Below are 16,641 nucleotides of genomic sequence, written 5' to 3'. Positions count from 1 at the left end.
TAAAAAAGTTGAGAAGGGTGGAGGAATGATCAAATCACTGGTAGAATATCTGCCAAATCTGTTTAAATCTTTTACTTTGTTGCATGATACAAACACCTCCCACCTTCCCCTATTTGCCAAAATCACAATCAGCTTTTTCAAGATTAAAAAAAGTGATTCTCCCACGTTTGCTGTCCAACCAAACAATGTCTTATTTGCCCTGCCCAATACGTCGAATCGTATCCCAGACGTATTTATTTGTATGCTTTTTGTTTGGTTTCGATTGATGAGATCCTGTGGGCAGATCGGATCCCATGGATGCACTTTGTTTGGCTATTAAAATAATCTCACGATCTTCCCCACTTGTGGGAACTCCACATTATTTTTGGATTTTTATTTTTTTAATTTATGAAAATTTAATTAGGAGTTTTAAATTTGTACTTGTGTCAAGAATTTGACAGGGCTTTGACGTGTTGTACAAAGCTTAAATAAAGTTGTACCAAGTCAAATGTGATTGAAGGATGTCTCAATTTGTGTTTTTTCATTTTTAAGTTATTTTTTAACAATAAATTATGATTTATATAAATAAAATACTTATACATAAAATAGAATGTTAATTTAGAATAAAATATTTAAATAAGGATAAAATACACTTTGCCTTCTGGATAATTAGTTATGTACCAACATACCCCTACAATAAAACGTGGTAAGACTTAATATTACATTTCACCACTATAATAATAAAATGAAATTTTATGAAAGCACTTATTTCATTTTATATTTTATTTTTTCTCTTATTCTTTTGTGATGTGCATAAAAATAAGTTGATTTAAAAAGGCTCAAGCGATCCAAAAAGAAAAAAAGAAACGAGAGGCCTGCAACATTTTTTGAAGCTTAAAAGGACCTGGTAGGCGGCCTTAACGGGTGCCCCTAGAGAATAGATTTGCAAATGGAGGAGGCCCAAGACATTCACCTACTCGGATCATGATCAAAGCCTAACAAAATATTCGATCCAAAAGGTCCTTACATGTGGTAGCCCACTCTCCCACATGGTGCCTCATAAGCCTAAAGGTCGGCAGCCAACCTGGAATCACATCAGCCCTAGCAAGGAGGACATCGTTGATGGATGGGACTCCTTGCAGATGAGGGAGGTTCCCCCAAAGCTTTGAACTCCTTAGCGGCTAGGACTCTCTAGCGGTTAGGAGTTATTGCTAATAATGGTCGAACCAACTCAGAGATAAGCATTCCACAGTAAGATTAACAGAAGATAAGGACAGATTATAACTTATCCAAAGGCTCTTATCCATTTCTCCCAAAAATTAAAAGGAAATGTGTAGAGCCCATCGCAGGGGGACACCCCCCTATAAATACAGATTTACTCCTCCATACGGGGACATTCTCTAACGTCTCTCACACCATTCTGACACCTTTCTCACTCTTTCGACGTACCCCTCACGTCTCCCACACTTCTTTTACTCTCTAAATCACCTCTATCACTCTTTAAACATTCTCTATCTACAAACACGTTATCATGTGTTTGTACACTTTTTCCCGACTTTATTCACCATATATTGATTTTATTTATATATATATATATTGGCTTTATTCAATCTCAAATTCACTACCTTGGGCATCGGAGTGCTTACGCCTTTTTTGCAGGTCTCCCTTTAGAATTTTCATTCGCTTCCGCCCAAGCTTTGAGCACAGTCCATATCCATTGGACTCATGCATTTTTTATATGCATACATTGGCGCTGTCTGTAGGAGTACAGATTTAAAACGTGAGAACAATAAAAGGAGTCCACACCTCTTCGGATGATTCCCCTAGAAGGTTGGTCCTCTTCACACTAGAGGATCTCCCACAGATGATTACTATCTCTATCAAGGCCCAACTTCAGCGACTCCATCAGTATCATTACTTAATTCTAATTTTCCTACTAATTTACTTTTTATGTGTAGGATGTCCCCCTAAAAAGAGCAGGAGGGCATCCTCCTAAAAAAATGAGCCCTGCCCCTAGGCAGGCACCCTCTTTAGAAAATCTTGTCCCTAGGCAGACTTCATCCTCATAAAATAAGCCTCGCCCCCAGGCAGACATCCTTCACAGAATAAGCCTTGCCCCTAGCAAGCATCCCCCTCAGCGAATAAATCTTCACATACGAGCTTTCCTCAGGGAGTATTTCTAATATTTTAGCTTAATAACCTTGGAGGTTATTTTACCACATTCGATGTGTTAACATATGTTTTATTGTAAGGATTTCAAGAGGAAGATATCCCTCTCATAAAAAGTCCTATCTTCCACACGAGCACAACGACCCTTCTCTATGGAGGCATCCCAACCCTCCTTCGAGCAGGTACTTAGGTCTTTCTCTGAGGACTTGTAAGCTCTACCCTTCAGGCACCTAAACCATCCTTGGCAGATACCCTGTTCTTCCTTCAGCGAGGCTCCTAAGTCTTGCTCTGTGGCTCCCCTCAAATAAGCCCTCCGAGGAGGAGGCACAATAACTTTGCTCTGTGCAAGACCTATTTGTAGTATATATATATTTTTGTTATTTAACATTCTCTTGCAAAAAAAATAAAGTCCTATATTGGCATAGGCACAAAAAGCACTCGTTAAGCCCTCCTCCATGGAGGCACCTTCATAAAAAATCCTACTCCATACAGGCACGAAGTTAACTCTCTTTTTATTCTAAGCATGCTTATGCTACTAACATTATTTGCAGGAATTCGGAAAAAAAATAAAAAAAGAGAAGAAAAATTCATTCTTTGGACCTCACCTCTAAAGACGTCTACTCTAATAAGTGGAGATTTCTCCACTTATTAAATTAGGGGGCTACTGATGTGCATAAAAATAAGTTGGACAGAGAAGCTCAAGTGATCAAAAAATAAGAAAGAAATGAGAAGCTTGTAACGTCCTCAGATGACTAAAACAACCTGGCAGGTGCCCCCAGAAAACAGATTGGTAAAGGGATGAAACCCATGATATCCCCATACTCGGAACATGATCAAAGCTTAACAAAATATTCAGCCTAAAAGGTCTACACAGGTGGCGCCTCATCAGCCCAAAGGTCCAACCACCCTAGAACCCCAGCAACCCTAGCAAGGAGGACATCCCTGACGGCTAGGTCTCCTTGCAAATGAGGGAGGTCCCCCCAAAGGCCTGGACTCCTTGGAGGCTAGGACTCCCTAGCGGTTAGGAGCCCTCGTTGATGAAGGGTCCCCCAACTTGAAGATAAGAATTCAACAACAAAATTAACAGAAGATAAGAACAACTATGGCTTATCGAAATGGTCTTTATCCAATTCTCCCCGAGAATGAAGAAAACATGCAAAGCCCCATCGTAAGGGGACATCCCTCTATACATACAAGTTTACTCCTTTATAAGGGGACACTCTCTAACATCTCTTGCACCTTCATGAGACCTTCCTGACTCCTTTCTCACTCTTTGGACGTCCCCCTCACGATCCTCACACTTCGCTTACACTCTAAATCACCTCTTTCACTCCCTAGACATTCTCTAAGCACTCTACAAGCACGTTATTATGTGTTCTTATACTTTTCACTGACTTTATTCACCATATCTTGATTTAAATTATATTTATTTACTTTTTGGCATTATTCAATCTTAAATTCAATACTAACTTGGATGTCGGAGTGCTAATACCTTCTTTGTAGGTCCCCCTTCAGGATTTTCATTCACTTCAGCCTAAGTTTTGTACATAATTCGTATTTATTGGACCCGTATATTTTTTGAACGCATCATTTTGCATTATACTTTCCCTCTTCCTACCTCATTCTTTTATACGAGAGTGACACCTGGGATCTGAATGGGTAGGGTGCAACTCTCCCTACTTGAGAAAAAAAAAAGGTATGTCGAGTTGGAATCGAGTGGAGTCCCGTAGGTGGTGATGCTCATGTGGGGTTGAGATGGGATTTTATGGCAATTAGAATAGAGAAATGCTAACATGGTCTAGATGACAATGAGTTGAACTGTGAAGAAATGTACGTTTTTTATGAGGAGAGAAATCAGGAAAAAAAGAAAGGAAGAACGCAAAATAACGTTAAAGAAGAAGAAATATTGAAGAAAAAAATGACTATAGTAGACATGTCAATGGGTAAATAATACTCAATTCCGAGTCTATTATAATAAATTTAGACCCAGGCTCTCAACTTAAGCCCCGACTCATTAGATTAAATTGCTTGGGGTATGGATCGCGTAATATACCTAGTAATACCCAATATTACCCATATCCAATTTCACCTAATTTTCTACCAAAATTCTCTCTCAACTCTTTTTAGTGTCTCACCGTCGGTTCAACACTCACCTCCACAATTAGCCCAATCGTGGCCTTTGATCGTTATGTGCAAAGTACTAAAATGTATTGAGAATAATATAATTATTTAAGGTATGAGGATAATTTTGTTCAACCTGAGGGATAAGTGTTAAATTTGTTAGTTTATGAGATTTAAATGTTACATCAAAAATAATTTAAGGGCAAACTATAATTAACCCTATATTTTATTTTGCTTTCCTTTTTTTTTAATCTTAATCATATTTCTCTTTTAACTTTCATACTTTGCTATTTCTTGCCACAATAACACTTGGGCTTGGATGGGCTATTTTGAGTTTGATAATTAAATAGGCCCATAAGAACTTATAGCTTAGCCCAACATATTTTCAAATATTGATTGCTATTGGACCAATCCACAAAGCATTAAATATAAATCATTTTACAACATATTTAATTGGTTAGAATTTTTATCTTTGTATTTTCTTCCGCATCTTTGGATAAAGATGTTAAATTGTAAATCATCAAAAGTATTTAATTAAATTTATTGAAATACCTACCAAATTTATATATTTATAAAAAGTTTTTTTTTATGAATTGCAAAATATTAAATTTTATTTAAATATTTTGTTGTCAAAATATTTAAAAAAATTAAATTTTTTTAAATTAATAAATTAAAATACATAATTTTAAATAAATCAATCATTATTTTCTTTAAAAAAAATTATGAATATTTTAGAAATTTATAATTAAAATGTAAAAATTTATTGTATAGAAATGTAGGATAACTTATTTGATTCACCAAGAAATTGATCCGACGCCCAGGTTTTGCTTTTTGCATTCATTCATTGAATCCGGCCACCGTTAATGGAGGATGAGAAGTTGGCAGCGTACTACGACGACCTCACTCGTAGAGGCGGCGCCGCCGCCCGGTTCAAACAGGGTCTCGGCTTCTCATCCAGCAATTGCAAACAGCGACGTTCCGTCCAGAGGGTCCGCCCTGCCCTCCACCTCGTCTTTTCTTAGTGGTTTCGTAAGAGCGTCCAGTCCTTCCAAAACCTCCGAATTTGAGAAGCAAGCTCAGCTTCAGTCTATACAAGACAAGCTCAGCAAGAAACATAAAGAGAAGACCCGAAGTCGCAGCCCTAGTCGGAATTCGAGTCGCCGGAGTCGGAGTCGGAGCCGGGATAGGATTAGAGATAAACATTCAAGGCGCCGAAGCAGGAGCCGCAGCCGTAGCCGAGATAGACATTCGAGACGTAGGAGTCGTAGCAGGAGCCGGGATAGGCGGTCGAGGAGGAGGAGTAGGAGCCGGGAGGATGAGTCAAGGCGTAAATATCGGTCTAGGAGTAGGAGTAGAGAAAAGAATAGAGAGAGAAGTAGACGGCATGGGTGTGGTGGTGGGGTTGATTATGCTAAATTGATTGAAGGTTATGACAGTATGGTGAGTTATATGTTTTGGAATCTAATTACTTTGCATTGTGTTTCTTTCATATAGGGAATTTGGTAAATGATTATGTAAATTTGGATTTTGAGTTCCCTGCACGAAAACATGATCATTTTATTGGATTCTACACTTGTCTTCTTGACTGTATTTGGTTGAGGAAAATCTGTGTGGATATGATGCTATGTTGGTTCGATGATGGTAAGACGTTGGAATCACAAAGAATTAGATGTATGTTCTCATGGTGTGATGATAGTGCTATTGGTTAAATGCTGCACAGTACCTTCAACAAGGTGCTTGTTTTGATCAACCAAAGAATTGCTCAAGTTTTTATTTTTTGGAATTGAACTCATTTCATTAAAATAACAAGCTAACGGTTTCAGAACAGCTGAGCTTCACAATCATACAAATCCATGACTGCTAATATTTACCATCCCCCCCTCCAAAAACGCCCCAGTTTATACAAATTTCACAACCCCCAACACTAGCCCTGGAACCGTACATCTGTTAGTTCGAATTCACTTTTATGAGCTGCATCTTGGTTGCCGGTTTTACCATTTAGCTTTAGTACCAATATTAATTTCGGTGAGCAACATGGAGCATTTGGATAACTAAGTGGGAAGAATCTTTTACAAGATATGTCTTTTTGAGAATGCTAGGAGCTTCAACCGCTATTAGCCTTGACTATAGTTTTCAGCGAGTGCCTGCATGTGTTATTATGATTCCTTCTCTTTTATCTATTTTCTAACTTTGTTTATGGTGAATCATAAATCTAAGAACGTCAATATAAAGGCAAATTAGTAAGCTTCATTTCTACCTTGAAGATGGTTGTCTTAAGTGTTTCGCTAATGAATTGCTTTTTCTACTTTTATCTATTTAGCTAATGTGGATTCTGGTGATAGTTCTGTTTTTATTTTTAACAGACACCAGCTGAAAGAGTCAAAGCCAAGATGAAGCTTCAACTTTCAAAAACTGGTATTTATCGTAATTAAATTCGTTGATGTTTTCCTTGATAAACTGAGTGTTCTTTTATACAGTTAGATGAATTTACTTTTGGTATTGATCATTATACCTTGCATAACTCTGAATTACGCCAAACCTTAGCTTCGTCAAATCTACCTCCCCTTGCCTAAATGTATTTGAAATGTAATTGGGCATCCTCCCCTGAGCTTCTGATGCCTCATTCCTTTTAATTGTATATTTCATCTTATGAGAAGTATTTCAAGTTTATTAACAGCTTTATACTCGTAAAATCAATTTTAGAAAAGATTAGAATATGACAAGTTAAGGAACAGTGTTCAAAATTCCTCTGAGACATCCCTTGGGTTCTGTACTTTGTGTATAAATGAGCTTTCTTAAAGTTCCTAACACTTGCATCTTTATCCTAACAATAGAAAAAGTATTGAAGTTTTGGGTCCTTTTGCCTTCGGTTCACAGTCCGAAAACTGTTGGAGTAGTTGTGGTGGCGGCTGATGAATATCCAATTTAGGACATGACATGTTGAAACATAAGTACATAAAATGAAGTAAAAACACCTCAATGAATTTCCTGGTAGGGGCTTTTAGACATATCCATGGTTTGAAACAGGATCAGTATTGGGCTGGAGATACAAACTGCAACAACAATCTAGAGTGGACTTTTGCTTATCTAAACTATAGATGTTTTAAAAATGTTTAGGCACCCACAAACAAATAATTTGAACTTATGAAGGGTATACACTTGCTTTGCATGTATTTTGGAATGAAAACTGCTGTATTTATGATATATTTTTGGGAACAATTATCAGAATGTTGAAGAGTGAGAATAGCTGTTGAGAAGTTCTCTTAAACACAGTGACAGCATTGGTAACTCTGAATACATGGTCATTTTTGTAACTTACTAACTTGTAGGGGTTGATTTTGGTAAAAGTGAAAGTTCACAAGAAGTGGACTGTTGGATGTTAAGAGTAATATTTTCTGGTCCATGATATCATTGATCCTGAGTGCTGTATTATTGTTAGCATAAGGTAGCAACTGTTGGTCGGAGTGTAGATTTATGCTGACACACTCAAACATCAATGTCGACTCGGTCTTAAGTTTATTATGTTCTATTTTAATGGTCTGTGAGACCTTTTTTCACCCAAGAAAATCAATGGCAATAGCTATTTCACTTTATTCTCTCAAGCAAAACCAGTGAAGTTGGAATATTTGTCTCCACTTTATTCTTGAATACTCTCGAGGCTGATTATTTCTGCTTCCTGAATCGAATGACATTGTTTTCGTGTTATTTCCTTGTCTTGTACTTTTCGTGGTAAGATAGAACCATTGCTTTTGCAGTTGAAAATGATGAAACAATTGGAAAAGGCTCTGGATGGGAGCGGTTTGACTTCAACAAGGATGCCCCCCTTGATGATGAGGAGGAAATTGAAGGTTAAATTCTTCTGCTTTCCCCTTTTTTGTCATTGGCTTAAATAAATTAAGTTTCATCAACATGACTTTTCTCTGTTTGATGAGTTGGAAATTGAGTATTCTTTATGTGTTAGTGTCTAAATTATGTTTGCAATTGTGTTGCTAATGCATACACTTCTCTACAGATCCTAGTAATCTTCAATTTGACCTTATTTATGTCTCTGTTTACTTGCTTAAATATTAATAACTGTCTTAATTGGGAGATTGAGGGTAATTCATGTAGTCGATGTTTTGCCTTCACAAAGCCTTTGGTATCAACAAGGGGGAGACCAATACGTAGCTTATTACCACTTTGGTTTTGGTATGGGGGAGAAAGACTAAATTAGATCATGAAAGGGGGAAAACTAAATTAGATCATGTATTAGGTTGGTATATATCTTATGTTTTGTAGCTTACTGCTCATGATATTGGTTTGACTTTCTTTTGGAAAAAAACTCTTTATCATATAAAAGTTAAGTTACTGCAGCCATTTCCTTTTTTGGTGCAAAGTGTGATAATAATGTTTTGTCATCTACTCACAGCTGCGGAGGATGATGCCGTGTTAGTCAAGCACATGGGACAAAGCTTCCGTTTCTCAGCAGTCGAGGTAATCTACGCTTAATTTTGATTCACAACATTTTTGTATTTTAGACTAGTTCATACACATTTCTTCAAATATTTAAAGGCGAGGAAAGAGGAAGAAATCAAAGCTGCTCACGACGAAGCAATGTTTGGAGGCTCTTCATATCCACCACCTGCAGAAACAGACGATGAAGCAGAAAAGGAAAGCCAAACGAAACAAAAAATAGAAAGTGCTCCTGTCACAAGTCTTCTCAGTACCCAGGTGATAGAATATGCGCATTATACAGATTTTCCATCTGCTGCCCAGAAAATGCAACTTAGTAATCTACCCATGTTCCTAAAATGTTCGTCTCTGCAGGTTCTCACTATGCAGCAAGGCTCTTGGCGTGATCGAGCCCGTAAACCATGAAGTTCTAAAACAATTTTGATGGACATGTTTATTATCCCAACCCCACTCTCTCCTAACAGTTCAGGCCGATTTGTAATGATCTTCTTGGCTTCTAAAACTGGAAATGCTTAAAAGAACTAGGATTATAACTCCTTTAGCAATATTTGGTGTATCTTGGTACTGGTGTAATTTGGCAACTGAGAGAAGTGGCAGAAAATGTTGTATGATTTGATCTATTTATCCAAATTTTTCTGATCCAGTGATTTAAAAAACTGCTTATGTGATGCAAATTCGGCAGATATTTCAGAATGATGATTCAGAGACTGCAAGATTCACTTGCATTTTTCAGTGAGATAAAAGTCTGTTTCTGCTGTCAATTACTTCGGTGGTGTGTGTAATTTGCAACACCTATGTTGTGGTTTAGTAGTTAAGGTACTCACGAAATGGGTATTAATTTTTGCCAAGGTTTTTGGTGACACTAAGCTGACTCATGTGTTATTCTCATATAGTTAAATCTTGGCTTTTGGCGACAATATGTAGGAATTCGACAAGCATATACAAAGCAAGCTCAATTTCTCTGGGTGTCACCTTTACTTTCTATTTGTTTACCATAAAAAAAAAAAATGTAATCCGTACGTTGTCAGCTGTTGTCTTTCATTTTGTCTACATTTATGACAACAGGGAATTTGTTGGTTTTTAGTTGCAATCAGTACTGTTCTAGTTGGCACCATAAAGCTTTCTTACTCGCAATGGTCCCGAAATCACAGTAGTAATAAACCTTGAACACTTTTGTTCTCACAGACAACTGCATGGTTTAAAGTGAAAATATTGAAGACATATTCTAGTATGGCACATATTATACTTACCAACCTCTATCCTCACTCCAAGAACATAAAAAGATTAAATACATGAGCATTTCATAAGCCAATGTCAATTTTCATATCACTTGTTATGTGATTGGTCACTCATCTTAGTTTATATACCAATTATATGATAAGTATAATGGAGAATTAAATTTGCACTTCTTGATCTATGGTATATTTATGATACCACCCCTACCTTTTGAATAATTAGACGTTTACCCACGAAAAACGTTGAAGTCATTTAGACAAAATGTCCATACTTTTTGAAAATTCAGACATATATCCCTAAAAAATATCAACATCATTATACAAACTACATTTGTTTTTTGGCTATCGGATGAGATTTCTGTATTTATATAAAAGATGGGTGATTTGTGTAAAGTGATTATAAATAGAATTTCTAAATATAATATACTTAAATTTTCACCTGTGGCAGAATTTAATTCAAAATAGAATTTTCAACAATCAACAAAAAGTAATTAGTACCAGCATCAATCAACTACTTTGATTCCACAATCATGTCCAAACTACTATTCATAAAACTCATGTCCTTCATGTTCATGCTGTTCATCCAAGGATGTAATAAGCAAACAGAGCCAACAATGCCAATCCACAAAATGCTACAACATCACATAATGCAAAACACACCAAACAAGCCTTAAAGTAAATCTACGATAAAACTCCATTGGTTTAAACAAATTCTTAGACCCGCAGAACCAGTTCAAATGGCCCTACGAGGCACCCCTTTTCTGCTGCGCTTACGTTTGCTCTCAGATGTTGATGCCTGCTGATAAACTGCAGCCTTTGTCTGAGAAGTCTTCTTTGCACGTAAACGGAACTGGATTCTGTTCCTCCTAGAAATTGCTTGGAACTGAAAATTTCAGACAAGTAAATATAACATAAGTATTTATCAAATAGAGCGGAATTTTTTTTTTTTTTGGTTGGTTATTATTCATTGATTTTAGTAAGAAATCAAGTCAGTAAATTTCACATTCTATCACATCTTCTATTCGATATAATATATACACATCATGTGTACAAAGATTACATCATTCAGTTTATTAAAAAAAAAAAATATTATACAGTGACATGTATACATGTCAAAATGAAATTAAAACTGCAACATAATTTAGAATAGAATATCCAATTAGAGTAAATCCACTTACATGCATGTACGATTTCCTAAAATTTAATATCTATTTAGGACATTTGTTTATTGTGGTCTTCTATTTTCCAATCAAATAAAGAAAAGGTCTTACATGAAAACATAAAACATTAAAAAATATTTATTTAGGACATTTATTTGTGGTCCAATCAGATAACGAAAAGGTCTTACATGATAACATAAAACTTTACAAAAATACTATTGTTATATAAGTTAAAAGTTCTAACATGAACAAGAAAGAAAATATTACCTTGCAAGCAATGCTGCAGAAGCAAAAACGATCACTACGATGGGTCAGTTTTCTCTTACAAACTTTGCAAGCTCCATCACCCTCTATGAGCGAACCCGATCCAGTGTGAGGAAGGGGAGTCAACGATATAACCCACTTTTTGTTGCATTTATAAGTCTATGTACGATACAAATCAGATGAGGTTCGAGAATGAATAATAAATGAAGGATCAATCACTTTGCCACCCAGAAGTTATGTTCAAATATACAAACACCCCCGTTCAAATATTCAAACCCAAACTTGCACAAATACCTTTTAGGAGATGTGCCTGTAATTTTGTAAAAGACAGAGGTGTTTGTGTATTCCGATCTAACCTTAGGGGTGTCAATGTAATATACCCATAAATAAATTAATGGCAGAACTAAACATGAAATATTTTCAAGAAATGAACATTTTCATACACTTTCTTCAAATGCATGCATCCTCTTTATGTTCAGTTCAGCATATGTCATTAAGCAGTTCATACAATTATTTATTTCAAAGACAATATATATCTATATAATCACTTCATCAATATTTATTTATACTTTTATATATTCGCTAGTATTAGTATGTCAACATAATCGTAATAAACGCAATCCGAATTCAGAATATGCGATTCATCGTGCAAGAGATATGAAGAAAGCATAAAAATGCGAAGTTTTAGAACATATGAAATGTCCTACATTATACTAATATGAGCTATCGCGTTATATCAATATCAACTAGCTATACCTGGATTTTGGAGCAATCAATGTGCTGCTCCATCTGGTCGAGGGGAACAACGTCTTGATAGACATGCCTGTAGATCGTCAGCACCTCGTGTTCAATGTGAACACTGGTTGCAACACAATGCTTACAAGCTGATGCGTTGCAAGTTATGCAGTAGCGGTTTAAGTCGTTCTTCCGGAGATGATGGGTTGAACATTTTCGGAAAAATGTCTTTTCAAGGAATTGATCAAGCCATTTCGGCATGTCGTTGGCACCTTGGATCGCGTTCTCATCCTTTGAAAAATGATTATATCAACAATATATGATCACACATAACAACTCAACAAACACGTTATACAAAACATAAGTGTATTCAAGTCCTAATTTTAACTTTATGTCCCATGTAAGAGAAGTTCGAGCGGAATCTAGGACAAGACTACATATTTTTCATGCTCGTACATACATGTCAAAGGATTTTGCTTAAACTACATACCTTTTGTATTAAGTATCTCATGCAGGTTGACATCACGAAAATTTAAACACATTTGATGATATCAGTGGCGTAATATCCACGATATGTGAAACATAATGAAGTTTCAAATATACGAATTGTTTTAGCTTTCGACACAATATGACAAAATAAGGAACACTTATCTTTTTATGCTACTTATGCAAGCTTTAACACATTAGTTAGAAGCACATGCACGCGCGCACACATGCTTATTACAAATTCGTATAGTTGCATGCATTGAAAAATATATGAACTACTAGGGTGGTTAACTAATAACTACATAGGATATTGAAACCTTCAAGTAATGGACAAACAACATAAACACAAAAATCCACTGTTTGTGAGTGTTAATCCTAGTATTGGATTTCAGGATCAACTTCCCTGCTTGTGTCAAACACTTTTCGACGCCACCTAATTATTTAATAATACTAAACTTTTGCATACATGTCAGATATTTAATGACGAGGAAATGAAGAAACATTGATGTTGATGATGTTTTCTCAAATTGGGAATCCTACACTATGCACAAAGCACAATTGCATGTGATCAGAAGGTACTTCATACGCTGCACAAAATATATTTTACAAGAAATTATATATATATATGTATATATATTTAGTTTCTTCAAATACAATCAATTTAATCATTTTTCACCTATATATCTAACACATAAAAGCAAGTGATAAATATTAAATTCAAAATAAAAAAGTATATTAAAGTATTACGTTAGAAAAACTAATATAACTATTTTGATGTAAAAATACAACTCGATTAACCAATTACAAACTAAAAACCAATTTGAGTACATAAATTTTCAAAATGTGAAAAAAAATAATATTAAAACAGATTTTTTTAATTCAATATTTATACATACTACAATTTTAATTTCAATTCAATTCCGTCCAGTTATCAATTATGAGTATACCTTTAATTTATTGGTCAGACGCATCAAGACACCGGGAATCTCCGTACATTTTCCATATCAACAAGCACGAGTACGACAAGAAAACTTAATTTTTGCTAATTTTGATTTTCCATATCAACAAGCACGAGTACGACAAGAAGACTTAATTTTTGCTAATTTTGTCGTACTTATATTTAATTGAAAAAAAATCTTACTGCGCCGCAATTCTTTAGATAAAGTATCAACCATAGGAGAAAACAACAACAAATGCAGATCACAATACAATTAATCAATTTTTGACTCATTTTATCACACCTAAAAATGCATCCAATTGACAAGGCAAAAATGAGGATTTTAGTACAAGATACTACAGTGTATACTAAGATAAATGACCTAATTATTACTTTGAATATCATGGAATAAATGATAAATTCTACATATACCACTTCAAATATGTAAGAAAATAGAAATATGCATTAATTCTAAATTCTCGACTCACTTGTTGTATGGCTGGAGAACTCATTTCTTAGAAATTTCTAAGCCAACTCTCGGAGAAGTTCTTGTGAAAGTGAAATGATTTGAAATAAGAACATCACCATCACTGTCTTATCATTCTGCTTTTTCAGACAGAAGTGATTATTTAATGACAGTTTTAATACACTGTGGTTGGACAAATTTGTCTTATTTGAAAGGAAAGCAAGGCGTAACGCTCCACTTTAATGTTCAATTCGCTTCAACCTCACAAAGTCAAAGATATTAGTAATACTATTACAAGAATCTTTTTTATCACTTACACGGAATGATGTAATTGTAAACTGAGGGGACGCAAAAGTTCTGTCTAATTTTCGACTTTTTCTTCTCATTTTGACGATACCTTTTCATTTATAAATTTAATTTTTAATAATCATTATGTTTTAAACATTTGTTATGTGATATTTTGTGTAAAATAGAAACTTTAAGAGAGCTACAACGAATAAATATTAAAACATATTAAAGTTGATAAATATATTTTGCACCATGCAGTTATTATAATTAATATCAAACCATTTATACCTACCATATATATATATATGTAAGCAAACTTTGTTTAAAAATTTAATTTTACACTTAGTAAAACTTTATTAGTTTTGGGTATCTATTGGATTATTACCATACAATTTGTTGAAATATAATGAATGCTGATAATGCAATTTATTATCATGTTATATGTAATTATTATTGATTCTATTTCTTGAAAAAATGTAATACTCTTATGAACATTTTATTGAGCGAGAATAAAACTTTTATTTATGTACATTTTGTACATAAATAACTAATAGTTGAGACAAATTAAAAACGAAGAATACGTGATGTATATATTTATAGGCTGGAGTTAATATCATAAAATTATCGGGTTAAACACTATATTAATATAATTTATTTAGTTGAAATGCATGAAAATTGTACTATATATTTATGTTATTTCTTTTTCTTTCTAATTTTTAGAACTGCATTGCATATGAGGATCTATTTTATACGTGACTTATTATTGTATAGAAATTAATTATTTATTTTTTAACAATTTCTATAAAATATGTAATTAGAGAATGTTTGCGGAAGTTCTAAAAAAATGCTTTTTGGTATTTGGCTAAAAAAGAACACTTCTGAAGGGTTTCGGATGCCAACTTCTGCTTCTAAATCTGTCAGAAAAAACACTTTTAAGGGATGTTTCTAGCTGCTTTGGTATTTTGATAAATAAATCCAACTTGTTTTGGACTACTGTACCATTATTCTAATAATTTCGATTAAAGTTTACCTTGATTTTAATAATTTTAATTCAAGTTTACCCTTTTTAATTTATTTTTAAAATTTCTTCATCTAAAGTTGATGTTAGAGTTTTTAAAATAATATGAATAATTGAACACCAATAAAATTTATAATTTTACATATTTCATACTTTGCTTTTTATATTATCTTATATTATTCTAATATCATAGAAAAATATAAATTAAATTGCTATGATTATTTTAACAAAAAATATATTCTTTTTTTGGCATTCATTAAAGATTATTTTTGTGTATGAATGGATAATCGTATTATTTAGTGGGAGTATTATTGAATTAAATATTTAATTTTCTAACAATACTCAATATTTTAACAATATAAATGCCAAATATTCATAAAAAATTAAGTATGAGATATACTAATTGAAGTAATATTTATTATTTTTTGAGAAAAAATAATTATTATTAACAAATGATAAGTACAAATATGAAGCAAATATAATACATATTTAACATGATGAGGATGAAAATGGGTTTTTTCCCAAGCACTACACAATTGTACTTAATTAGATCTACTTTTCATTTTTTTTTTTTTTTACAAACATTACTTATTTTTTAATTCTGCTACAACTTTCAACTTTTTCTACAAAAATCACTTCTCCAAAAATAAACACTAAAACGGGCCAAAACACAAAACCTTATTTTTTTTTTTGTAATTTGCACACCTACACTAGGTGTGCAATTTTAATTTTAAATATTTTTTTTTATTATTTTCTCTCTCTTTCTTACATCTTGTCGGCCTTCTTCTCTTTCTTTCTTTTCTTCTTTCTTATTATATGTATTATATATTATTTAATATATAATATTTGTGAAATGTAATTAATAATTAATACTAAAAAATAATTATTAATTTATGAAATCATTGATATTAAAGATATTTAATATCAATGTTACTTAGTTAAAATATGTAAAGCTTTTCTACCTAACGGAAATACTGTAGCAGATGCGTACACTACTGATAATATATCAGTACTACATACCTAATTCGTATTTTTATTACTTCAATTATCTATTAAAATTTATCAGTTCACATATAAAATTCTAATGAATGTATTTTCAACATGTTATATAGTACATTTAACTCTTGATTACAAATTTTTTCAACTTAGACCATTTAGATCTTTTGGACTTATAATTTTTTTTATTTCACTGAAATATTTGCTAAATTTGAAATTTGAGGACAATATACCAATAATACATACTTAATTCTAACTTTTTTATTTAAATTTTATATATTATGTTTTTTCATTTCAAAGATAAACTCTAACAAAATCATTTTGGAGACAATACT

At 33.5% G+C, this 16,641-nt stretch overlaps 2 protein-coding genes across 2 annotated transcripts; one reads left to right on the top strand and one right to left on the bottom strand.

The window, feature by feature from the left end:
• LOC105157139 (probable ATP-dependent RNA helicase DDX46) lies at positions 5,046-9,451 on the top strand. The gene is given in 7 exon segments (XM_011073449.2): positions 5,046-5,231; positions 5,233-5,709; positions 6,633-6,684; positions 8,025-8,117; positions 8,678-8,742; positions 8,821-8,979; positions 9,076-9,451. Coding segments are annotated over 7 exon segments (996 nt in total). The 5' UTR covers positions 5,046-5,132; the 3' UTR covers positions 9,127-9,451.
• On the bottom strand, positions 10,484-14,129 carry LOC105157138. The gene is made up of 4 exons (XM_011073448.1): positions 14,027-14,129; positions 12,137-12,406; positions 11,384-11,539; positions 10,484-10,839 (listed from the first exon to the last, which is right to left on the bottom strand). The coding sequence occupies exons 1-4, from the start codon at positions 14,048-14,050 to the stop codon at positions 10,690-10,692; spliced, it is 600 nt and encodes a 199-aa protein (XP_011071750.1). The 5' UTR covers positions 14,051-14,129; the 3' UTR covers positions 10,484-10,689.

Source organism: Sesamum indicum, linkage group LG3, assembly GCF_000512975.1.
Source record: "Sesamum indicum cultivar Zhongzhi No. 13 linkage group LG3, S_indicum_v1.0, whole genome shotgun sequence".
Taxonomy (NCBI): domain Eukaryota; kingdom Viridiplantae; phylum Streptophyta; class Magnoliopsida; order Lamiales; family Pedaliaceae; genus Sesamum; species Sesamum indicum.
This window is presented reverse-complemented; position numbering and strand designations above follow the sequence as displayed.